Raw genomic sequence first — 19,937 nt, 5'->3', positions numbered from 1 at the left:
GGAAAAAAAATAAATAAATAAAAGGAAATCTTTTAGTTTGTCTCACGGTTATGCCTGCTATACTCAAGGTGACGGTGATGATGAGAAATGAATGAAATGACGGAATGAAGAAAGTGGAAGGAAACGTGAGAATCCCGAGAAAACCCACGCACAAGGTGTTTGTCCACCACAAAGCTCATTTGGCGCGAGCTGGGATCGAACTAGGGACTCCATGCACTAGAGGTGAACGCTCGACAACTGAGCCACCGCGGCCTATTATACTTTTGTTCATAATCAGACTAGTTCATTCCATTGTGTTGGAAAGTTGAGGGGGGGGGGAGATCTGAGGTGTCCCGTATTCTTATGGAGAAAATATGGCAGGTTTATTTACGCTGGAAGATGTTAATTTCATATAAGACATTTTAAAACATTTATTTATATCATACAACATGAATTGTATTTTTGTTTTAACTTAATAGACCCTTTTTGGTATTCATATTTGGCGAACGTCAGTCAGGCTTCTGGATGACTTGATCTACATTTGTTCGTTTTTTGCCGAGCTCCTTCATAGCTATGCGGTTAGTGTACGCGTCTTCGGCGTGGGACCCGGGTTTGTTTCCCGGAGGGAGCTCATGTGGTTCTGATTCCACGTTAATCAGTAGGTCCCGTCTCATATAGCCTCGCTGCTGAAAGGGACGTTAAACACAAAATCAACTCAACTCGTTTGTCTGCCTCTGCTACACACACTACAGGGTGCAACTATCGGTCTTTTAAGTTAAAATTTTCAGAATACAAGCACGAGACCCTCTAAATTTCCTGTATAGATTTTGGCGGCATACCAATGTAAAATATCAAAATGGCGGCCATTTCTTTCAAAACAGCGAGTATCCACGCTACGAAGCGCAATTTTCAGTCTTTGAAGTTGAAATTTTGACGGTCGAAGCACGAGATATGCTAAATTTCCTGTATAGATTTTCTCGACGATCGAATATAAAATTTCAAAATTGCATCCATTTTTTTCAAAACAGCAGTGAGTAGAAAATTGTTGGAAGTTGTGACACTGACAATCTTGAAATATAAATCACATTGTAACAATTTTACCCCAAAGACATTGAAATATTTCGAAAAAACCCAATTAAACCCGAAAATACCCGAAAAAACCCATATGGGGCCAGGTGGGTTGGGCTTTTTCAAAAAAGCCCGGGTTTTTACAAACCCTGGGCTGGGCCCACTTGGGCAAACCCTGTCATAGCGTAACTCTTCTTCCAGTTCTTACGAAGAGGAGTATATAGGTGCAAGGGTAAATTTAGGGATGTTTACTGAACTGATAAGTATAGTGCCATTTGGAAGAAGATGTAGTTTCACAAACAACGTTCGTGTCCTGGAAAGTAATGTGTTAAAAAAAGCAATACATTCTTGCCGAAACACACAATTAGAAGATTTTGGGTACATTTGGGGTAAGTATAATTCATGGGAAGGTTCTAGAACACAGGTCCCTCCATATAGGTTAGATCCTTTCTGTACCAAAATTTAATATTTAATAATGCATAGTATTGTCGAGCGAGCGTTAGCGAGTGAAGGCGGGTTAGAGCCGCAGGGCACGTTTTTTTCTGTCTTTATTACAACTAAATGGGAAGGGGGAACCTGTGTTCTGGAACCTTACCAACATTGATTTTATTATAAAAGTATAGCTTTCACCTAGTAAAGTCCTTTGACTTGGCCATGGCAATCCTGGGGTTAACGTTGAGATTTCATTCTGTTGGTCCCATAAATAAATCAAAATCATTGCAAAGAATAATGTAAAACGCTTCTATGTAAATTGAGTACATTTATGTGGCATATTATGGCTACAAATAAAGTGTTTTCTTACAAAAATCGGGCACTAATGACTGAAAAACTATATTTTGTTAACGCCTATATACTTTTCCCACAACTCACTGTTCCATTAGCAATAATTCGGGTGTGAACTTGACAATGCCCGTTCCAGTTTGTATCGTTATGCAGACACGACAAATTACGCTATTACTTTTAACAAAATGGATCTAAACTTCCCCTACCCTACTCTATTAAGTGCAGATTAAGAGTACTATACTATATCCTTTTAAAGTGGCCCTACTTATCAATACCAACTGGAGCAAGTATTGTGAAGTTTACATTACAATATGTGTTCAATTGGCAACTTTACATATTTACAACACTCTGCACAAAGGGATCGATTTCGTGGCTCATCGGGAAGTATCAAAGCCAGAGAGTTACGGAGACAAAGAAAAGGGGGCATTATTTGCACTTACTATTACTTATAGCACTTTCGGTAAGCTTACAATGTATGTAGTTGCTCTAGTACGGCGGTTGCCGTACTAACTTTTTCTGAAGTATTTCAATTTAATCCGTGAATTTTTAGGCTACGGTAATAGTATACATGAGAACCCCCTATCTTCCGTGCGCGAGGATACTTCATATTATATATTTATACGTTACCAAATTAAATCACTGCGTTGTCTTCATTATATGTGCTTAACATTCTATTTTTACTTTCTAGAATAAATTTTGTTGATTTCGATTCGAAAAATGTTAAATATTTTTAAATTTATATCATGATGCAGACCAAAATCCTTGTTGCATATAATGTAATGCGCTATAGCATATAAAGTACAAGGGCAAATAGGTACGTTCTTTTTTATTTTCGTATCAGTGGATAAGTAAATGAAAGTGGGTTTGTTACCCCCTTTCTAAGTTCGTAGATACTCAATGAATAATCCCTAAAAGTATGAGCGTCCAGCTTCTTCTGGAACTCAGACGGTCTTACGTATACTATATCCTAGGCTACAAACCTGGATACTCTCAATATGCACCACACTTTACTACAACTGTAGGGATTTTAGTAAATAAAAGCTTATCGTACCTGTCAAGAAAGCAACATCATCTACTTCCTGATCACTCATTCCCACGTCGCGTCTTCTCCAGACTACGGATTCTATATCACGGACGCTGGTAACTACAGAGATTTTAACTAAACGATCTTTCTCGTAAGCCACGCTATAGCTTTCAAATGTGACAGCTTATGAAAATAAACTCTCAGAAACTTTAACACAACCTCGTATTTATCGGACTTTTTTTTGGTACGGGCTAGGGATTCGATCTGTCAAATTGATCTTCGGAACGGTACTTGATCTTGCGGTGTTACACTAGGCTTCGCTTGGAGCGGATATTTGTTTGATAAGAAACTTTTAGTTTATATTCACTAAAATCCAAAGGTTTTAACATAGCAAACAATTATAAACACTAGCAAAAATAAACTATCTATAATATAGTTTCATCACAGCATCACTCATATCGAAGTAAAGATAATTTTTAGATGTGTTTGTAAATACGAATGCAGAGCCATCTGTTGCAACTCTAGCGTTACGTGAAAAATTGAAGAGCGATTCTCACATCAGCTGTTGACAATCTAGTGGGCGTGATTCAACCTCGTGTGTCCTTGAGAAGGACGGTCGATAATTCACATGAAATTGTTCTTTTAAATATGTTTTGTTTCCTGTCGCAGATCATAGGGTAGATAAGGTCATTAACTTTTCATATTCTCGCCAGAAGGAAAGATGGAATGAATATTATTATTGTCTGTGACTAAATAAACAGTTGAAGAGTCACACAACAAATTACTTGGGACAGATCTCACCTATATACTGTATATGTATAAAATAAACGAAGACAATACACTTATTTGTGACTATTCTAACTCGTAAAAATATTAGGGAATTCTAATACATTCAAAACATAGTTCAATTATCCTGAATGAAGAAAGTTTTTTTTTTTTTTCTTCAAGGAATTATAAGCTTCCTAAAGTACATTTGTTTATGTTTAACCTCTTAACTGCCAATGACGACTCAACTCGTCGTGAGAATTTCGCTTGTATTTGCAGTTCTGACGACTACGTTCGTCATAATAAGATTCGGATTGGGCGTGACGAATTAATACGCATCGTATTGGGCATGGCATGGAACGTAAAACTCAAAGATTTCATTTCATTTCATAATACGTATTTTTAACAAATTTGTTTTCCATTTACATGCAACTTTCTCATTTGGAAACTCCCCAGTCTAACAGGCTAAAGAGGTTTTTTTTTTTTTTTAATCCCAAGAATGTACACTGAGGCTAAGGGAGACGAATGATAATGGTGGAATAATGAAAACGGAAAAAATGGAAAACCCTCGAGAAAATCTATGCTCATGATATTTGTTCACTGGACCGTAAAGTCCAGTCGGCGCGGGCTGGGATCGAATTAGGGACCCCTTGGACCAAAAGTGAGCACTCTTGACTAAGCCACCGTGGGTGGTCCCAATTATTACCATTATTTGGTCAATATACATTGCCTTCGTATTTTTCGAGAAAAGTTTCTCAACGCGCACATAACTCAATCTTATATGTCAGGCAAAGTAGCGTTCTTGACTTAGAGGAGTCATTTAGGGGCAGGAGGGGGAAATTGCCCCCGAAGAGTTGGAGGAATACATATACTTTAATATAATATTGTCTACTAATATACTAGTACAAAATGTGGAATGTCTTATGACGGTGCTGCTCTTGCCCCCCCTCCCCCTCAAGCGAAGTCTGAAATGACACCCCTACCTTGTATACATTTAAACGTTTCTGTGATCAATTGTAAGTTAGGTACCCTATGTCATCTTTTTTTAACATATAACCTTATACCTTATATGGTTATCGAAATGATGGGAACATCCATGTATTGTAGTCAGTGTTTGTAGGTTTCCTTAAGAAAATTTCCCTCGGCTGAAAAATTTTCCCTTATGAAATTTTCCGTAGTTTATTGAATAGTTTTTTCCTTTGACTGAAGTTATATAAGATTAATTTAGCTATATTAAATTAAGTGCAAACCACATTTTTTTGCTTCTATTTCTTTTACTTTTTTCCTTCGCCTTTTTAAATAAAAAATACACACAAATACATCCAACTAAGAATGAGTGCAAATTATGCTACTTTTAAAAGACACACACGCACTATTGCTATTGTATTGGTCAGCTAGTCTGCGCAAGAATTTCCCTGATTTTTCAAGTTTTATCGAAAAAAAAAATCCCTTCTTGCTGAGGCAATGCTGATTTTTTATTATTATTATTATTATTACTGTGGTGATTAGTAATACCAGAAAGAGCAATCATCAGCAAAATGACACATTTCTACTTGTATCAGCAACTTCAGAACACTAACTCTCTAATGCTTAACGAACCAAAGATTCATCGACTCAGAAGCAAAGTCCTACTAAAGAATAAGTATATATATATAAACATCATCACCATATGTCATTATTGTCAAGCCACATGCTACAAAACAAAGAATTCCTTTCATCAAGTTCCTTAGCTAATATCTTCGCCTTGATGTAGCAATTTTCAGTTATATTTCCACCAGTTATGTATATCCCATATCGATACACGAAAGGTTCAACAAATGGTGATAAGTCTATCTACAAACCCAATCTCTGTCATAGATTAACCTGCCACCATCATGACCTCTTTGGTGTATCGATATGAGATAAACATTACCAGCCGTTGTTTCTTACGAGCTATTGAATGGCATCTAATTTGACATTTTTGAGTTAGCCTCTGATCCCTGAGGTCATCCACTTATCACGAGGCGCCCTCACTGTACATGTATTACGTGTTACCAGAAATTAGAAACAACTGTTGTTTTGGTGAAATGACGCTGTGGTCGTCCCGATTGATGTAATAGGGGAGCGTGGCATGTAACAGCGGGACGTCAGATCTCGTACAGGCATAAGCAACAGTGAATTATAAGATGAATAAGACGCCAGAACGCAGCACTTTTAATGCGACTAGATTGTCGGGACTAGACGTATGAGACACTCCATCTATGAAGTCGTGCAGGCATTGGGCTATCCAAATACCACTGTGTTAATAGTGTACCATGAGTACGTGAATTTGGGCAAAAACACCATTGTTGTTGATGACAGGCGTCGCCATCGGCTAGCTCGGATGATAGAAACGGTTAGATGGGCACAGTTCAGCAGATCATTTGCCAGTTCAATGTTGGATAACAATGACGTGAGAGCAGTCATACTATTCAGAAACATTTCCTCGTCATGGAGTACAGAAGCAAACGTCTCACGAGGGTGCCTCTGATCAACACTCGGCACAAGGCACAACGACTGACAGGCAAAGGGTTACAGCCGTTGGACGCTCGAAGCATGGAAAAAGGCCGCCTGCACAGATGAGTCGAGATGCCAGTAGGTAGTAGCAGTAGATACACGCCGTTGCCGGGTACAATTGCGTTGTCAATCACATGAGGGAATGAATCCCTCGTGCCAGGAAAGTACGGTTCCTCGGTATAGGTGTTGGTGGTATCCTCGTATGGAGAATGTTTACGTAGGATGATATGGGACCCCTGGTGTATCTGACTACGTTCCTCACTAGCGTACGTTACAAGAACCTACTGGCGTGGCAGATCATGTTCACCCCATTGTTTGCTTCTAACATCCTGTAGGCGACTGGTATCTACAGCTAGACTATATTCCAGTTTAGTTATTCCGAATTGTAGCTAACTGGTTCAATGAGCACTCCATGGATGTGAAGATGCTAGCCTGACCCCCGAGGAGTCCCTACCTCAATCTAGAGGTCTCCACAGGCCGGAATTTTTAGCCCGGGCCCGGCCCGGGCCGTGAATTTGTAATGTGAGGCCCGACCCGAGTCCGAAAGATGTTTTAGCATTTAGGCCCGAGCTCGTGTGATAATCAAAGGAACCCGAAATAAACCCGAATTACAGGAACTTAATAATTAATTCAAAATTGTATTTTTATTTACAGCAATTAGATGTATAATTTAGCAGTGGTGCTTTAAAAGTTCTTCAGAAAGAACAGTCCAATAAATATCATTGTACAGTATATTTACAAAGTTAGGCCCGAAAAGACCCGAGAAATATGGTTGTATATCTAAAAATTTACGGCCCGAGCCCGTGCAGACCTCTACCTCAATCCCATTGAGCATATTTGAGATATGCATACCCTGGGCTCTACTGTGACCAATCTTCGTGGATTATGGGAGAGTCTGCAGCGATCATGGATTAGTGTGGCTTCTGGTGTCTTGTGGAGTTCATACCGCGACGCATCGCCGCCATCATCAAGACAGAAAAGGGAACGCTACAAGCTACCTGCCAGATGTCTCTATTTCAATTACTCATCTATATTATAAAATTGAAAGTGACTATGTTTGTGACTCTTGAACCACCCGACCGATCTCGATCAAAGGACCCCGCACTTTTCTTATGGAAAGTGGCTTTCGGCTAATGTTGTTGAAACTTCGCTGGTTGATAGTTCTTAACATGTGGATCAAAAGTCTCAATGGGCACAAAGACCGAAATCCACTCCTTCCCCCCCAAAAACAGCCTCCAAGTAGCTGGGGGGATTGAACTGATTTCAGCATGTAAAACAATTTGTTGTTTTAATCAACTCAACAAGGACCCCAAACAAAAACATGTTAGACTATCAAACTACCCCACTTGACACCGACCTTTTCCCCCCACATATCCCCCCACGCGAATTACCTTACGGATGTTCCATATTACTGTAGTTTATAGTTGTGCGTATCTGTTGAAATACCTACAGTTTTGGTCTCACCGACGATATAATGGGTTTCACGTATCGCTGATTACGAATCTGAGGTGAGAGTTCTAGAATTCAAGATGGAGGATCAATATGGCGGATCAAAAACACGAAACTCCTGAATGTAGACACAAATAGCTGTTTACTAGGGTATTTTGGGTCGTTGGTTACGAATCTGAGGTCAAAATTCTTGAATTCAAAATTGCAGATACAATATGGGGGATAAAAACGTCGAAGCCACAAATCGTAGTAGACTAGAGTGTTTTTAGATCGCTGTTTAAGTACGCAAGATTCCTTGATACTTCAGCCACCATGTAGAATTATTCTGCACCCTTGTCCTTTACCAAAACCCACGACAGATATCTTAATGCTGAACGGTGTTAAAATAATTCATCAATTATCTGTTCATTATTTTCATCATTTCGGTTTGCAGCATCTAATGTGGTACTTAGCAATGAGTCATCGGGATATCTAATATTCTGTAAATGTCGTGCATGGCCTAAATACCACAAGACACTTGCAATGTGCGCACATGTACCTAATGTACGAGCACCGCTTTGACATATACAGTAGTAACCTTGAATAACATTTTGATCATAATCCTGGTCATCTTCATCATTGGCTACATATGCTATGAAAACTTAATGCTTAGTTGCATTGCGGAACCTTGAGTAGAGACGTATGAGCAGGAATCCCGGTTCAGTTACGTTTTCGTCAAGCTGGAATTGCTCATCCTTATCTCGTATTAGTTTATCTTGGACGTAAGAGGATGAGAGATCTACTTGATATGTGCCTACAGTCAAATCTCGTAAGTAGTTTAAGTTAAGTACAGAGAAATCAATTAGGCTTTGATCATTCAGCGGTACCCATTGACCGTTACTTCTAATAAGATTATCTACCTCCACTCTTGCTTTAACAACGTTCGGCATGATTGACCTATTTCCCATTTCTCTAGCTAATTCAATGGTTGCATCTTGCATGAAAATAACGGGATGGTATCTGTTCAAAAAAGCTCCAGCTATGCGATAGAAACTATTCAGTTTCTTTGCATGTTGCAGATTCAATGTTTGTGCTAGAAACTTAAAAACAGATCTTAAAAACAGATGCCCGTTTCTTGCCTCGACTATCCATCGACTTTTAGTAACTAGCCGAGAAGTATTCGCATCTTCTGTTGATAGTTGTCTCTCACGTGGTAGTAGGAGTGCGGGCATTCTATGATCAATTCCTAAATATTCCAGTAAAGGAATTGCATCGCGGTATCCTCTGTCCACTAACACAATGACCAGGATTATGATCAAAATGTTATTCAAGGTTACTACTGTATATGTCAAAGCGGTGTTCGTACATTAGGTACATGTGCGCACGCTGCAAGTGTCTTGTGGTATTTAGGCCATGCACGACATTTACAGAATATTAGATATCCCGATGACTCATTGCTAAGTACCACATTAGATGCTGCAAACCGAAATGATGAAAATAATGAACAGATAATTGATGAATTATTTTAACACCGTTCAGCATTAAGATATCTGTGGTGGGTTTGGTAAAGGGCAAGGGTGCAGAATAATTCTACATGGTGGCTGAAGTATCAAGGAATGTTGTGTACTTTAACAGCGATCTAAAAACACTCTAGTCTACTACGATTTGTGGCTTCGACGTTTTTATCCACCATATTGGATTTGCAATCTTGAATTCAAGAATTTTGACCTCAGATTCGTAACCAACGACCCAAAATACCCTAGTAAACAGCTATTTGTGTCTACATTCAGGAGTTTCGTGTTTTTGATCCACCATATTGATCCTCCATCTTGAATTCTAGAACTCTCACCTCAGATTCGTAATCAGCGATACGTGAAACCCATTATATCGTCGGTGAGACCAAAACTGTAGGTATTTCAACAGATACGCGCAACTATAAACTACAGTAATATGGAACATCCGTAAGGTAATTCGCGGGGGGGGGGGGTATGTGGGGAAAAAGGGCGGTGTCAAGTGGGGTAGTTTGATAGTCTAACATGTGGTTGTTTGGGGTCCTTGTTGAGTTGATTAAAACAACAAATTGTTTTACATGCTGAAATCAGTTCAATCCCCCCAGCTACTTGGAGGCTGTTTTTTGGGGGGGAAGGAGTGGATTTCGGTCTTTGTGCCCATTGAGACTTTTGATCCACATGTTAAGAACTATCAACCAGCGAAGTTTCAACAACATTAGCCGAAAGCCACTTTCCATAAGAAAAGTGCGGGGTCCTTTTTGGTATAGAGGCGGTTCTGTCTTGGAAGTGATTTTAGCTATTAAACTTTGACAGCAGAACTTAGGGAATTATAAAAAAAATAAATAAAACTTAATAACTTTTGAACCACCCGACCGATCTCAATCAAACTTTCAACAGAGATAAGGTTCGAGCCTGAAATGTTTTTTTTAAATCATTTTTACTTTAACGGAGCAATGTGACGGAGGAGGAGGAGGAAGATATATATTAAAATCAATATATATATAAACATAAAAGTGACTATGTTTCTGAGTTAATAACTCTTGAACCACGCAATCGATCTCAATCAAATTTTCAACATAGATGGGATTCGAACCTGGAAAGTTTTTCAACATTTCAATTTGACGGTAGATCTTAGGAGAGGGGGAGGTGAGGAGGCGGAATATATGAAAATGAATAAAACTTAACAACTCTTGAACCACCCGGCCGATCTCGATCAAACTTTCAACATAGGTAAGGTTCGGCCATGGGATGTTTTCGTCATTTCACTTTTACTGTGCAATGTAGGGGAGGGGGAGATATATATGTAAAAAAAAAAAATGGAAGTGAAAGTGTTTGTGACTTCATCATTCTTGAACCACCCGACCGATCTCGATCACATTTTCAACATAGATGAAGTTCGGGCCAGGGATGGTATTTATCTATTCACTTTGACGATAGAATTTAGGGGAGGGGGAGGAAGGAGTTAAAAAATAAATAATAAAACTTAATAACTCTTGAACCAAACGATCAATTTAGATCAAATTTTTAACATAGATGAGGTTTGGGCCTGAATGTGTTTTTTTTTTTTTTATATATATAATTTCACTTTGACGGTATAACTTAGGGGAGGGGGATAGGTGGGGGAGATATATAAAAATAAATAAAACTTAATAACTCTTGAACCACAGGACCCATCTCCATCAAATTTACAACCTAGATGAAGTTTAAACCTGAGATGGTTTTTCTCATATCACTTTGACGGTATGACTTAAAGGTGGGGAAGGAGAGAGACATTTAAAAATGATTAAAAATGATAGTTATTAGTGTCGAACCCATAATTTTCGGGGTCGGTAAGATGAACAGTGACACTTCTGATGCCTTTTAAATCCAAATTCAGCCCCGCAACTTGGGGGAGGGGGAGATACATATATAAAATTATCGAAATGACCAATATCAGTGTCGAATTCATAGTTTTCGGGGTCACTGAGATGAACAATGACACTTCCGATGCCGTATCCCCGCAACATGGGGAGGGGAGGGTATATAAAAATAATCGAAAATGACCGATATCAAAGAGCGCTTTAGTAATAATAAAAATTGACTGACTAACGGAAGATGTTACTATTTTTTCTTAATTTAACCCAGCGAAGCGGGTAATTGATGCTAGTGAGTATATATAATTTATCATCTCGTAGTTATACTCTTCAGGCTAAAGAAGACGGAAGATTAATGAAAGTGAATTTATTGTTATATAATGGGTGGATTGAGGATGTGGGAAAAATCGGGAGAACCTTAAGGAAACCCACGAACACGATATTTGTCGCCCTTCAATTATAGCCTATTTCATCCATTCCTTGTACGAGTTTCTGGGGTCATCCATGATACATTTCCTTTCCAGCTACCGTTCGTACCAGTTTTTCTTCATTTTGTTTAATTACACCTAATATTGTCCTTTCCTCCCTACTATTCCTAACGCTTCTATTTAATCTTTCCATTCAAAACATCTAATTTTCTCCATTTTCTCCACATTCACATTTCGCAAGCCTCCAAGCTTTTTTCGTTGCTTTTGCGTGGTGTTCATATTTCTGTCTGGTGTATTACAGAATTAGGATTACGAATTAGATTTCTGGGTTTTGCGCATCTATGACCATGTTAGCCCGTCATGTATGAGGAACGACGTCCCTCGGTGATTACACTATCCGAGGAAAGGGAAGGAAGAAAGCGGCTTGGGTCCTATACTTTAGATACCATCCTGGCATTTGCTTGGTGTGAGTGAGGTAAATCCAGGAAAGCCTGAAAAAGCTTTTACACCTCTTCGACCGAGTGTTCCCACCGGAAATCGAACTTGTGTACAACAATACTCCAGTCTATCCATTAACCATTTGGGGATCCTATGGTACAATTTGTACCATACGCGTTTTTCATGGTACATTGCGTTATTTCTCTTCTATTTGAGCTTTTTCGTCCGGTTTTTTTTTTTTTTTTTTTTTTTTGTTTTGTTTTCCAAGTCCAGAGGCCTTGTAGAAGACATTACGTATGGTTTCAGACCGTCCTGCGTCCAGACATAGGAGGTGATGACGTCATAAGTCAAAAATTTCTTTTCTCATTTTCTAAGCCTATGTTCAATATTTTTTGGCGGACTTATTTTTCCACGTAGAAGATTGAAATTTTGCACAAACATTCAGTCTATCGAGTAGTATTTATCAGATTTTTTGTTCCGATGTCAGTGCTAAAACAGGGGGGGAACCAGAGGGGCAAAGGGGTAAAAAAAGGGATTTTTACCCCCAAAATCCCGTTTTTTGTCATTTTCCCGCCTTACATACATGATAGGACCACGTGAGTCATACCGTCTGAAAAGCAGTTCCATTCTGAAGAGAACGACGGTAGAATTATTATTCTAGGGTAATTAGGGCCGTCTCAGTGAATTTTTATCCAAATATACTTCTGTATAGGGTAAAAGTGGGGCATGGTAGGGAAATTTTTTCTGTCGGGCCTATTTTTTCACGTAGAAGATTGAAATTTTGCACAAACATTCAGTCCACCGAGTAGTATTTACCAGATTTTTTGTTCCGATGTCAGTGTTAAAACAGAGGGGAACCAGAGAGGTAAAGGGTTAAAAAAGGGATTTTTTACCCCCAAAATCCCGTTTTTCGTCATTTTTCCGCCTCACATACATGATAGGACCACGTGAGTCATACCGTCTGAAAGGCAGTTCCATTCTGAAGAGAACGACGGTCGAATTATTATTCTAGGGTAATTAGGGCCGTCTCAGTGAATTTATATCCAAATATACTTTTGTATAGGGTAAAAGTGGGGCATGGTAGGGAAATTTTTTATGGCGGGCCTATTTTTTCACGTAGAAGATTGAAATTTTGCACAAACATTCAGTCCACCGAGTAGTATTTATCAGAAGTTTTTTTTCGATTTCTGCGTAAAAACAGGGGGAGTCCAGAGGGGCAAAAGTTGAAAAAAGGGAAATTTTGCCTCCAAAAATCCCTTTTTTCAGGAATTTCCCGCCTTAGATACATGATGGAGACATGTGAATGGTACCGCCTGAAAGACAGTTCTATTCTGAAGAGAATGATTGGCGGATTATATTCCTAGGGTAATTAGGGATGTCTCAGGAATTTTTTTCTCTGAGATCATAGTGTTTTATGGTAATTTGGGGCATTGTGGAAATTTTCGATAAAAATTCTCCCGCCCTTACTATTCAAGATAGAAACTTGAAATTTGGCACACACATTCAGTATACCAAGTACTATTTATCAGATTTTTTTAGATGACTACGATCACACAGGGGGAGTCCAGGGGGGCCAAAGTTCGAGAAAAAAATTCCCTCCGAAATTTTCACTTTGACATTTTTTCCCGCTTCTGGTATATGGTATGAGCATGCAAGTGATACCATTTGAAAGCCAGCTCTATTCTGAAGAGAATGAGGTATGAACCATGATCCTAGGATAAATAGTGACGATACAGTAGCTGCTTGACTGAAAGTCTAAAAAATAGCCCAAAAAGCCAGGATCCTTTAAGGGTTAACTATTTATTCAAAGCCCACAAAATATAACTTTCTTTTCTCTAAATCCATCTCATTTAGTGTAAAGGGGCATTAGGGTGTTAAATTAAAATAGTTACTTGTTTATTTCATAATGCTTCTTGTGCCATTCCTGTTCTTGTTTTTATTTTTACGTTCGTACTCCACATATTTACTAGTACTGAAACCTGGTCACCTGTTCCACTTTCTTCACTCCAATTTGTCTATTAGATAAGGACTGCTGTGCACGAATGACCGTTGCTTTTGTCTTTTCTAACGCCTAAACAATAATATTGTAGTTAATTAGAAACAAGAAAAGAAACTACATGTAATTAGAACATGATTTGAGAAGAAATTGAATTCCAAAAGAGGTGATGGAAGTTATGGTGGAAAGAAAATGGGAGAAAAATTGAAGGCATTATTAAAACAGATAATTTCTACACTAACCCTAAGACGAAAAAGTCAGCCGAGAACTGTAGCACCAGTGATATACCAGTGCGGTAAAATAATAATAATAATAATAATAATAATAATAATAATAATAATAATAATAATAATAATAATAATAATAATAATAATAAGATGAATGTAACAATATTTTATGATTAACTCTTCTGCACGAGTTTTGGTGATTTTTGGTATACAATGCATCCTGGCCTAACTTAGGTTTATAATACATTTTTGGCACAGGGATGAATAGGGATATCCATGTAAGAATAAAATAAAATAGTGGTAAACTAGCGATATTAGTATCGAATCCATAGTTTCCGTGCCACTGAGATGAATAGTGACGCTTATCATGTCTTTTAAGTCCGAACTTATCCCCTAACAACAGATCGAGTTCAAATAGCCGGGGACGATGGCACGATTCTGGAATCCACCTGTCTTAGAGACGAAATATTCTGATGTGGGATGGTCCATACTGTGAAGGATAATCTTGGATAATGGTCTCTAAGCGGTCCGGTTTCAAGTCCCGGACGTGGTTTGGAATCTACATTAGTAATAGTTTCCATCCTACATAATCTCGGTGTTTCATAAGGTTGCAAAACACAAGAAGTCAAATTCAAATTTGATTTTAGGCAGTAGGTATAAAATCTATCTCATATAACCTTGATGCTGAAAAGGGACGTTAAACTGATTAACCAACCAAATGGTCTTCCTTCAAAATTGTTCAAGAATTTTAAAGAGTAGTACAGCATATTTTTTATATATATGACAAAAACTACTTTTACAAGAAATAGAAGGTTTAATTGTTAAAATAAATGCCTTTTCCTCCAAAATTATAAATCACGTTCTTATTAAATCCATCTCGCTTCTATCGACCTTAGCTAGCAACCAACTGTTGAGAAAAAGTGAAAGAATGAAGAGATTCAGAGTTTTGATTGGTTGCAAGGCTTGTTTCCATGGAAATAGGACTTGCTAAGATATTTCACACATTCAAGGAGGTTTTTCTCGATCAATGCTGTTTAAAGAAAGAAGCAGATATTTCTAGTTTTTATTTATTTATTTATTTGTATACAATCACTACTTAAAGTTGGTATCAAGAAAAGTTGGTAAGATTTTTCAGCAAGAATGTAGTAGTTAGTTACATCAAACTGACCTGACCCGTAACCAGGATTGAAATTGAGAAATTAAGCTTAACCTCTTTCGTGAAACTTTATTCCTGGTTCTATGTATAATACTAAATATTTCTACTAGGAATTTATTTTTCTTTTGCTTAGTGTATTTTCAGGGGATCGTATGTCAGAAGAAATTTTAGATGTTTTTTTTTTTCCGTTAAATATCAATATTTATTTTTTTTCTTCTGCTTCAAGATTCAATATCTTCGCATTACTATTATTATATGCTTTTTTTCTTGGCTTGATAAAATCTCAAGTAAACTATTTGATGAATTTTGGTAGACAGCAGTAGATGAACAACAGAAAACACGGAATAAGAAAATTCGATTTCGGTGAATAATCATTATCACAACTGTGGCGAGATTAAATACTTAAATCAGGGGCGGATCCAGGGGGCGATCGGGGCAATCGCTTCTCCCCCAGAAGAAGAAACTTTCTTATTTTATATATAAATAAAATTCATTCCAGAGTTTGGAGCTCTTAAAAGGAGCTCTAAGTAGCAATATGACAACAAACCGCCCTCCCCCAGAAGTCTGTTCTGGATCCGCCCCTGACATAAGTCAATGAAAAATATGTAGAGTGATGTGAAGCAATGGATAATAACAGATCTAACGAGAAGTTATGAAATGCACAGTAACAAATAATTCACAAAAGTGTTTATATATTGGAAGGATTAGTTAAAGTTTTTTCTAAACAAGGAGTAAATGTCATACGAGTATAGTAATCTTCTTTCAGCAACATGGCCATGCGATTCTTGGATCTTCAGTTTAGCGTAATATTGTTCCACATGAGTTCCAACCGTGAGCCCAAACCCGAATCTCCCTCACCAAAAGTACAGTCATGTCCAAAATGATTATCGCATATCTATAAACTGTCTTGTTGTGGGAATATAATTTGATAATGATTTTACAGGGTACTTTTAATACTGTTACTATGTGTATAATCGGAAAATATATATTTGTGGTAAATTTCATAGGAAAAGAATTATAAATACGAAAATTAGAACGAGTAAAACAAAATGTTGCTAAATGGACAAAGAAAGTTTTTCTTCGTTATATTGATCTTATTTACTGTGCTTTTGATATGAAATTTACCACATACATGTCTTTGCCGATTATACACATACTAACATTATAAAAAATACCGGGCGAAATAGCTAACAAATTATATTCCGACAACAACACATTTATAGATATGCAACAATCATTTTGAACATGAGTGTACGAACTAAATGTGTAATCGTGAGGGAGGTCTACTATGTAAATGTGGGTCTATCTGGTAATGCAAGAGAGTTTAATATTGCATAAAACTGCACGTGGCCACATATTTTACATTTCTCCTAATTATACATAGTGTTTTTCATTAACAAATACACATCTATTGCTTATATACATTGCAATTTTGTATTTCTCTCCTTTCCCGTCATTATTTCAAAGGAAGCAATGAACACTAGGAATTCCAAATTTATTTCGCCTTATATTGGACAATAAAACTTTACATATCTTATAAAGACAAATTCCATTTCTTATATTTAGGACTCTCATCCTAGTCTATAGTGGTTAGATGCTTGCCTTTGGCGAACGAGGTCCCAAGTTCATTTCCCGATGGGGGAGCATCGAACACACAAGACTATTTCAGGTGCCGATTAAAATGTATGTCTCGTCCTATATAACCCTGTTGTTTGACAGAACACAATCAATTAATTAATCGGCTCGTATTTCAGATTCTGTTATTTCCTGAATGGTTTAATACTACTTTTCTTACCTTTTCTTTCTTTCCTTCTTTTTCGAAAAGTTTGTTGTTTTTTAAATAACTTGTGAACAGAGGTGTAGCAACTATCTTAAGATTTGGGGAGGCAAGTATTGTGAACTCTAAATAGAAAATAAAGGACTTAAACCAACGCTTAAGAAATGACAAAGTTTAGATGATGCTATTCAATTTAGAAAATGAGGGGGAGGGGCGGAAGTGTTACTGTATTAATTTACAGACATTCACTATCCTAAACAAGAGGATTAGCATTTTCAAAGGAGTATCAAAACCCTACGTAAAATTTACATTACCACTGGAAATTGAAATGTAACAACTGTAAGAAGAATTTCTTAGCGTAAGTTTACGTTCTCCACTTTAATTCAAGAGAAACATATTCATTTCTCAGCAGGGGCGCCCGAAGAAAATTTTCTAGGGGGCCTATCTCTATGGTTGCTATGTTATGTCTGGTATTTCTGGTACTTAATATACATGGTTTGCTATATTACGTATACATTTTCGTGAGCCAGGGTCTCCTGTCCCTTTCCCCGTTTGGGCTCCCATGTTCCTCAGTTTGGATCCAACGTTGAATTGTTTAATATATCCATACCCCTATAGCTTATTTTTAAAAAATGCTAAAAATAAATTTCAATCTACAACAGATTTCAGATGAGAAGCGGCATGGCCTTGAGTTGGCTTTACGCGGCGTCCAATTGGCTTTGAGCGGTGTTGACAATTCGCGACAAGCAGTTCTGCACGCTGACTTCTCGCGCTACTGCGAATCTTGACAATAGCAGAGGCGCTTATTAGAAATATTGTATTAGCACATTAACTGCTCACTTTACGAAGTAGAGAAAAGAATTACGAACACATACGTGAAAACTACATCTTTTTATGATAACTGGTTGTCATGATACACGCTTTGAAAGGTTTCCATATAAAACAATTAGTAAAACGAGCGTTGAGTCCCGTCTAATTTCCAGTGGATTTTTCTTCGATTTGGAAATGGAACTCAACTTTTATTAAAGGATAATCAGGGGTGTAACCAAGAGGTTGTTCTAGGGGAACATTACTTTCAGGGGGAGGAAAGTTTTTCACACATTAAAAACAGAACAAATGACCTCTTTCAGAATATGAAAGCATTTTAACTCACCATGTATACTATACACATATTATGTTTCCTCGATGCTACCTTAACAAAAGACGGATCTTAACAGTACTGAAGTTGAAAAGCGGATTGTAAGAGATAAATCAATAAGCTATTCATAAGAAAACAAACTGTTTCTAGCAGTCTGTTTATCCGACTTTGTGTTTATGTAGGTTAAAATACTAAAAGGAAAAAACTCGAAAAAATATCAACTCAGATATTATTATGCAATAATATAGTAGTGAGAGATCCTGGGGGGACTGAGGGAGCCAGGGCCCCTCATTTTATTTGTAAATGTGCAATATTAGGCATAATTTGAATGCAATTTGTCTTAAAATCATCATATATGCTTTCTGCATCTGAATGCACCCCCCCCCCCCAAATTTACAGAGAAATCAGCGTCCTTGTAATTAGGTACAGAAACTGTATTGATGATGTTTTCTTTTTTCTTTTTTTAAAAATCTTATTTTATTATAAACGTTCCTAATTTGCATTAATTATTAAATAAGTTTACTAAACATATACTAGATGAACCTCATTTCGGGGCTGGAAATAGTTTGGAAAGTCAAGGCCCGCTTTTCCCCCGTTTCTACACCCTTGAGAATAGTAAGCGATCGAATTAAATAACAAGCCTCTGCAATTTGATTCATATATATATATATATATATATATATATATATATATATATATATATATATATATATATATATATATATATATATATATATATATATATTCGATTCCCGGCGGGAGCTCATGTGGAAGAACAGAAGGTATGGGACATTCGTAATATTGTTTTGAAATTGCCTTCATGCAAGATTCTTCCTTATTCGACAGAAGAAACGCAGTATGAATTTTTTTTCTTCGTTTCAATACCTTACGTATGTGTGGCCAATTACGTACTCCTTCTTTACTCCTCTAGCAGGGACGCAAAAGCACCAGGCGTCTGAGTGGTGTCATAAATTATTGTAACCCAAAACAAACTCGACCATATCGTGTTGCTTACGAATCAGATGGATTGTTGTTGTGAGACCTACATCAAGTATAAGAGTATGTTATTACATGGAAGCAAAGGAGCTGATTGTGTGTGTAGGAACGCAACTTCTCTTCTTCTAGCATAAACAGAATTCATCAGTGTCTAGGTTGCTTTCTTTCGTGTAGTTCATTTGTTCTCCAAAATTATAGTTGACAATGTCTTTAAGGAAACCGAGTACAAGTGCGGAATTTTCTTTAAAAAAAAAAGTGCTACGAAGTGAAGCTCGAAGAATTATTTTTTGTGTTTACAATTTTTGGAACTCATAATAAAAACTTTACAAGAGTCAGATTCAGACAATGGCGAAATATTAATTGACATACACGATAGTGAAAGTAATGTTGAAGACGAACGTTTAGCAGTTCCACTGGAATAAGTTAATAGGTAGGTTATTCAGTTGCTATATATACTTCTAGGATACACAGCCAAAATCTTTGAGTTTGCTGGAATAGTATATTTACATTGTGAATAATGTTGCCAATGTATGTGTAATAATCTCAACTAGAAGAAGAGCGAGAAGGGAAAGGGGAGTCCGAAATCCGGCAACACCGCGCGGAATATCGCACAGCATTGGCTACTGCCCGTGATGCTTTACATCTGAAAAACACAATAATACACAAACAAAACTCGTTAAAACGTGTTTTTGAGAGTACAATTGAGGAGCTCCGCGAGGTAAGGCTAGACTCAATAAAAAGGCTATTACGCTGAATCTGAAAGTTCCAAAAATAATTGCCCGCATTCATTTTAGGTAATCTGAGTAGTTAGTTAGAATCTGTGGGAGACAGTCCT

General features: G+C 37.4%; 1 protein-coding gene across 1 annotated transcript in view; it reads right to left on the bottom strand.

Moving 5' to 3' along the window:
- LOC145668277 (endoplasmic reticulum aminopeptidase 1-like) overlaps window positions 1-3,414 on the bottom strand; it is a 127,290-nt gene extending 123,876 nt beyond the window's left edge. The window contains exon 1 of the mRNA XM_081735984.1: window positions 2,882-3,414. Coding sequence (XP_081592110.1) covers window positions 2,882-2,921 — 40 coding nt within the window. The 5' untranslated portion in view covers window positions 2,922-3,414. The remainder of the gene's footprint in view (window positions 1-2,881) is intronic.
- Window positions 3,415-19,937: the final 16,523 nt, after the last annotated feature.

The sequence above is a fragment of the Thermobia domestica genome, chromosome 13 (assembly GCF_964235325.1).
Source record: "Thermobia domestica chromosome 13, izTheDome1.hap1.1, whole genome shotgun sequence".
NCBI classification, from domain to species: Eukaryota; Metazoa; Arthropoda; class Insecta; order Zygentoma; family Lepismatidae; genus Thermobia; species Thermobia domestica.
The sequence above is the reverse complement of the archived record's forward strand: the minus strand, read 5'-3'. Positions and strand labels throughout refer to the sequence as shown.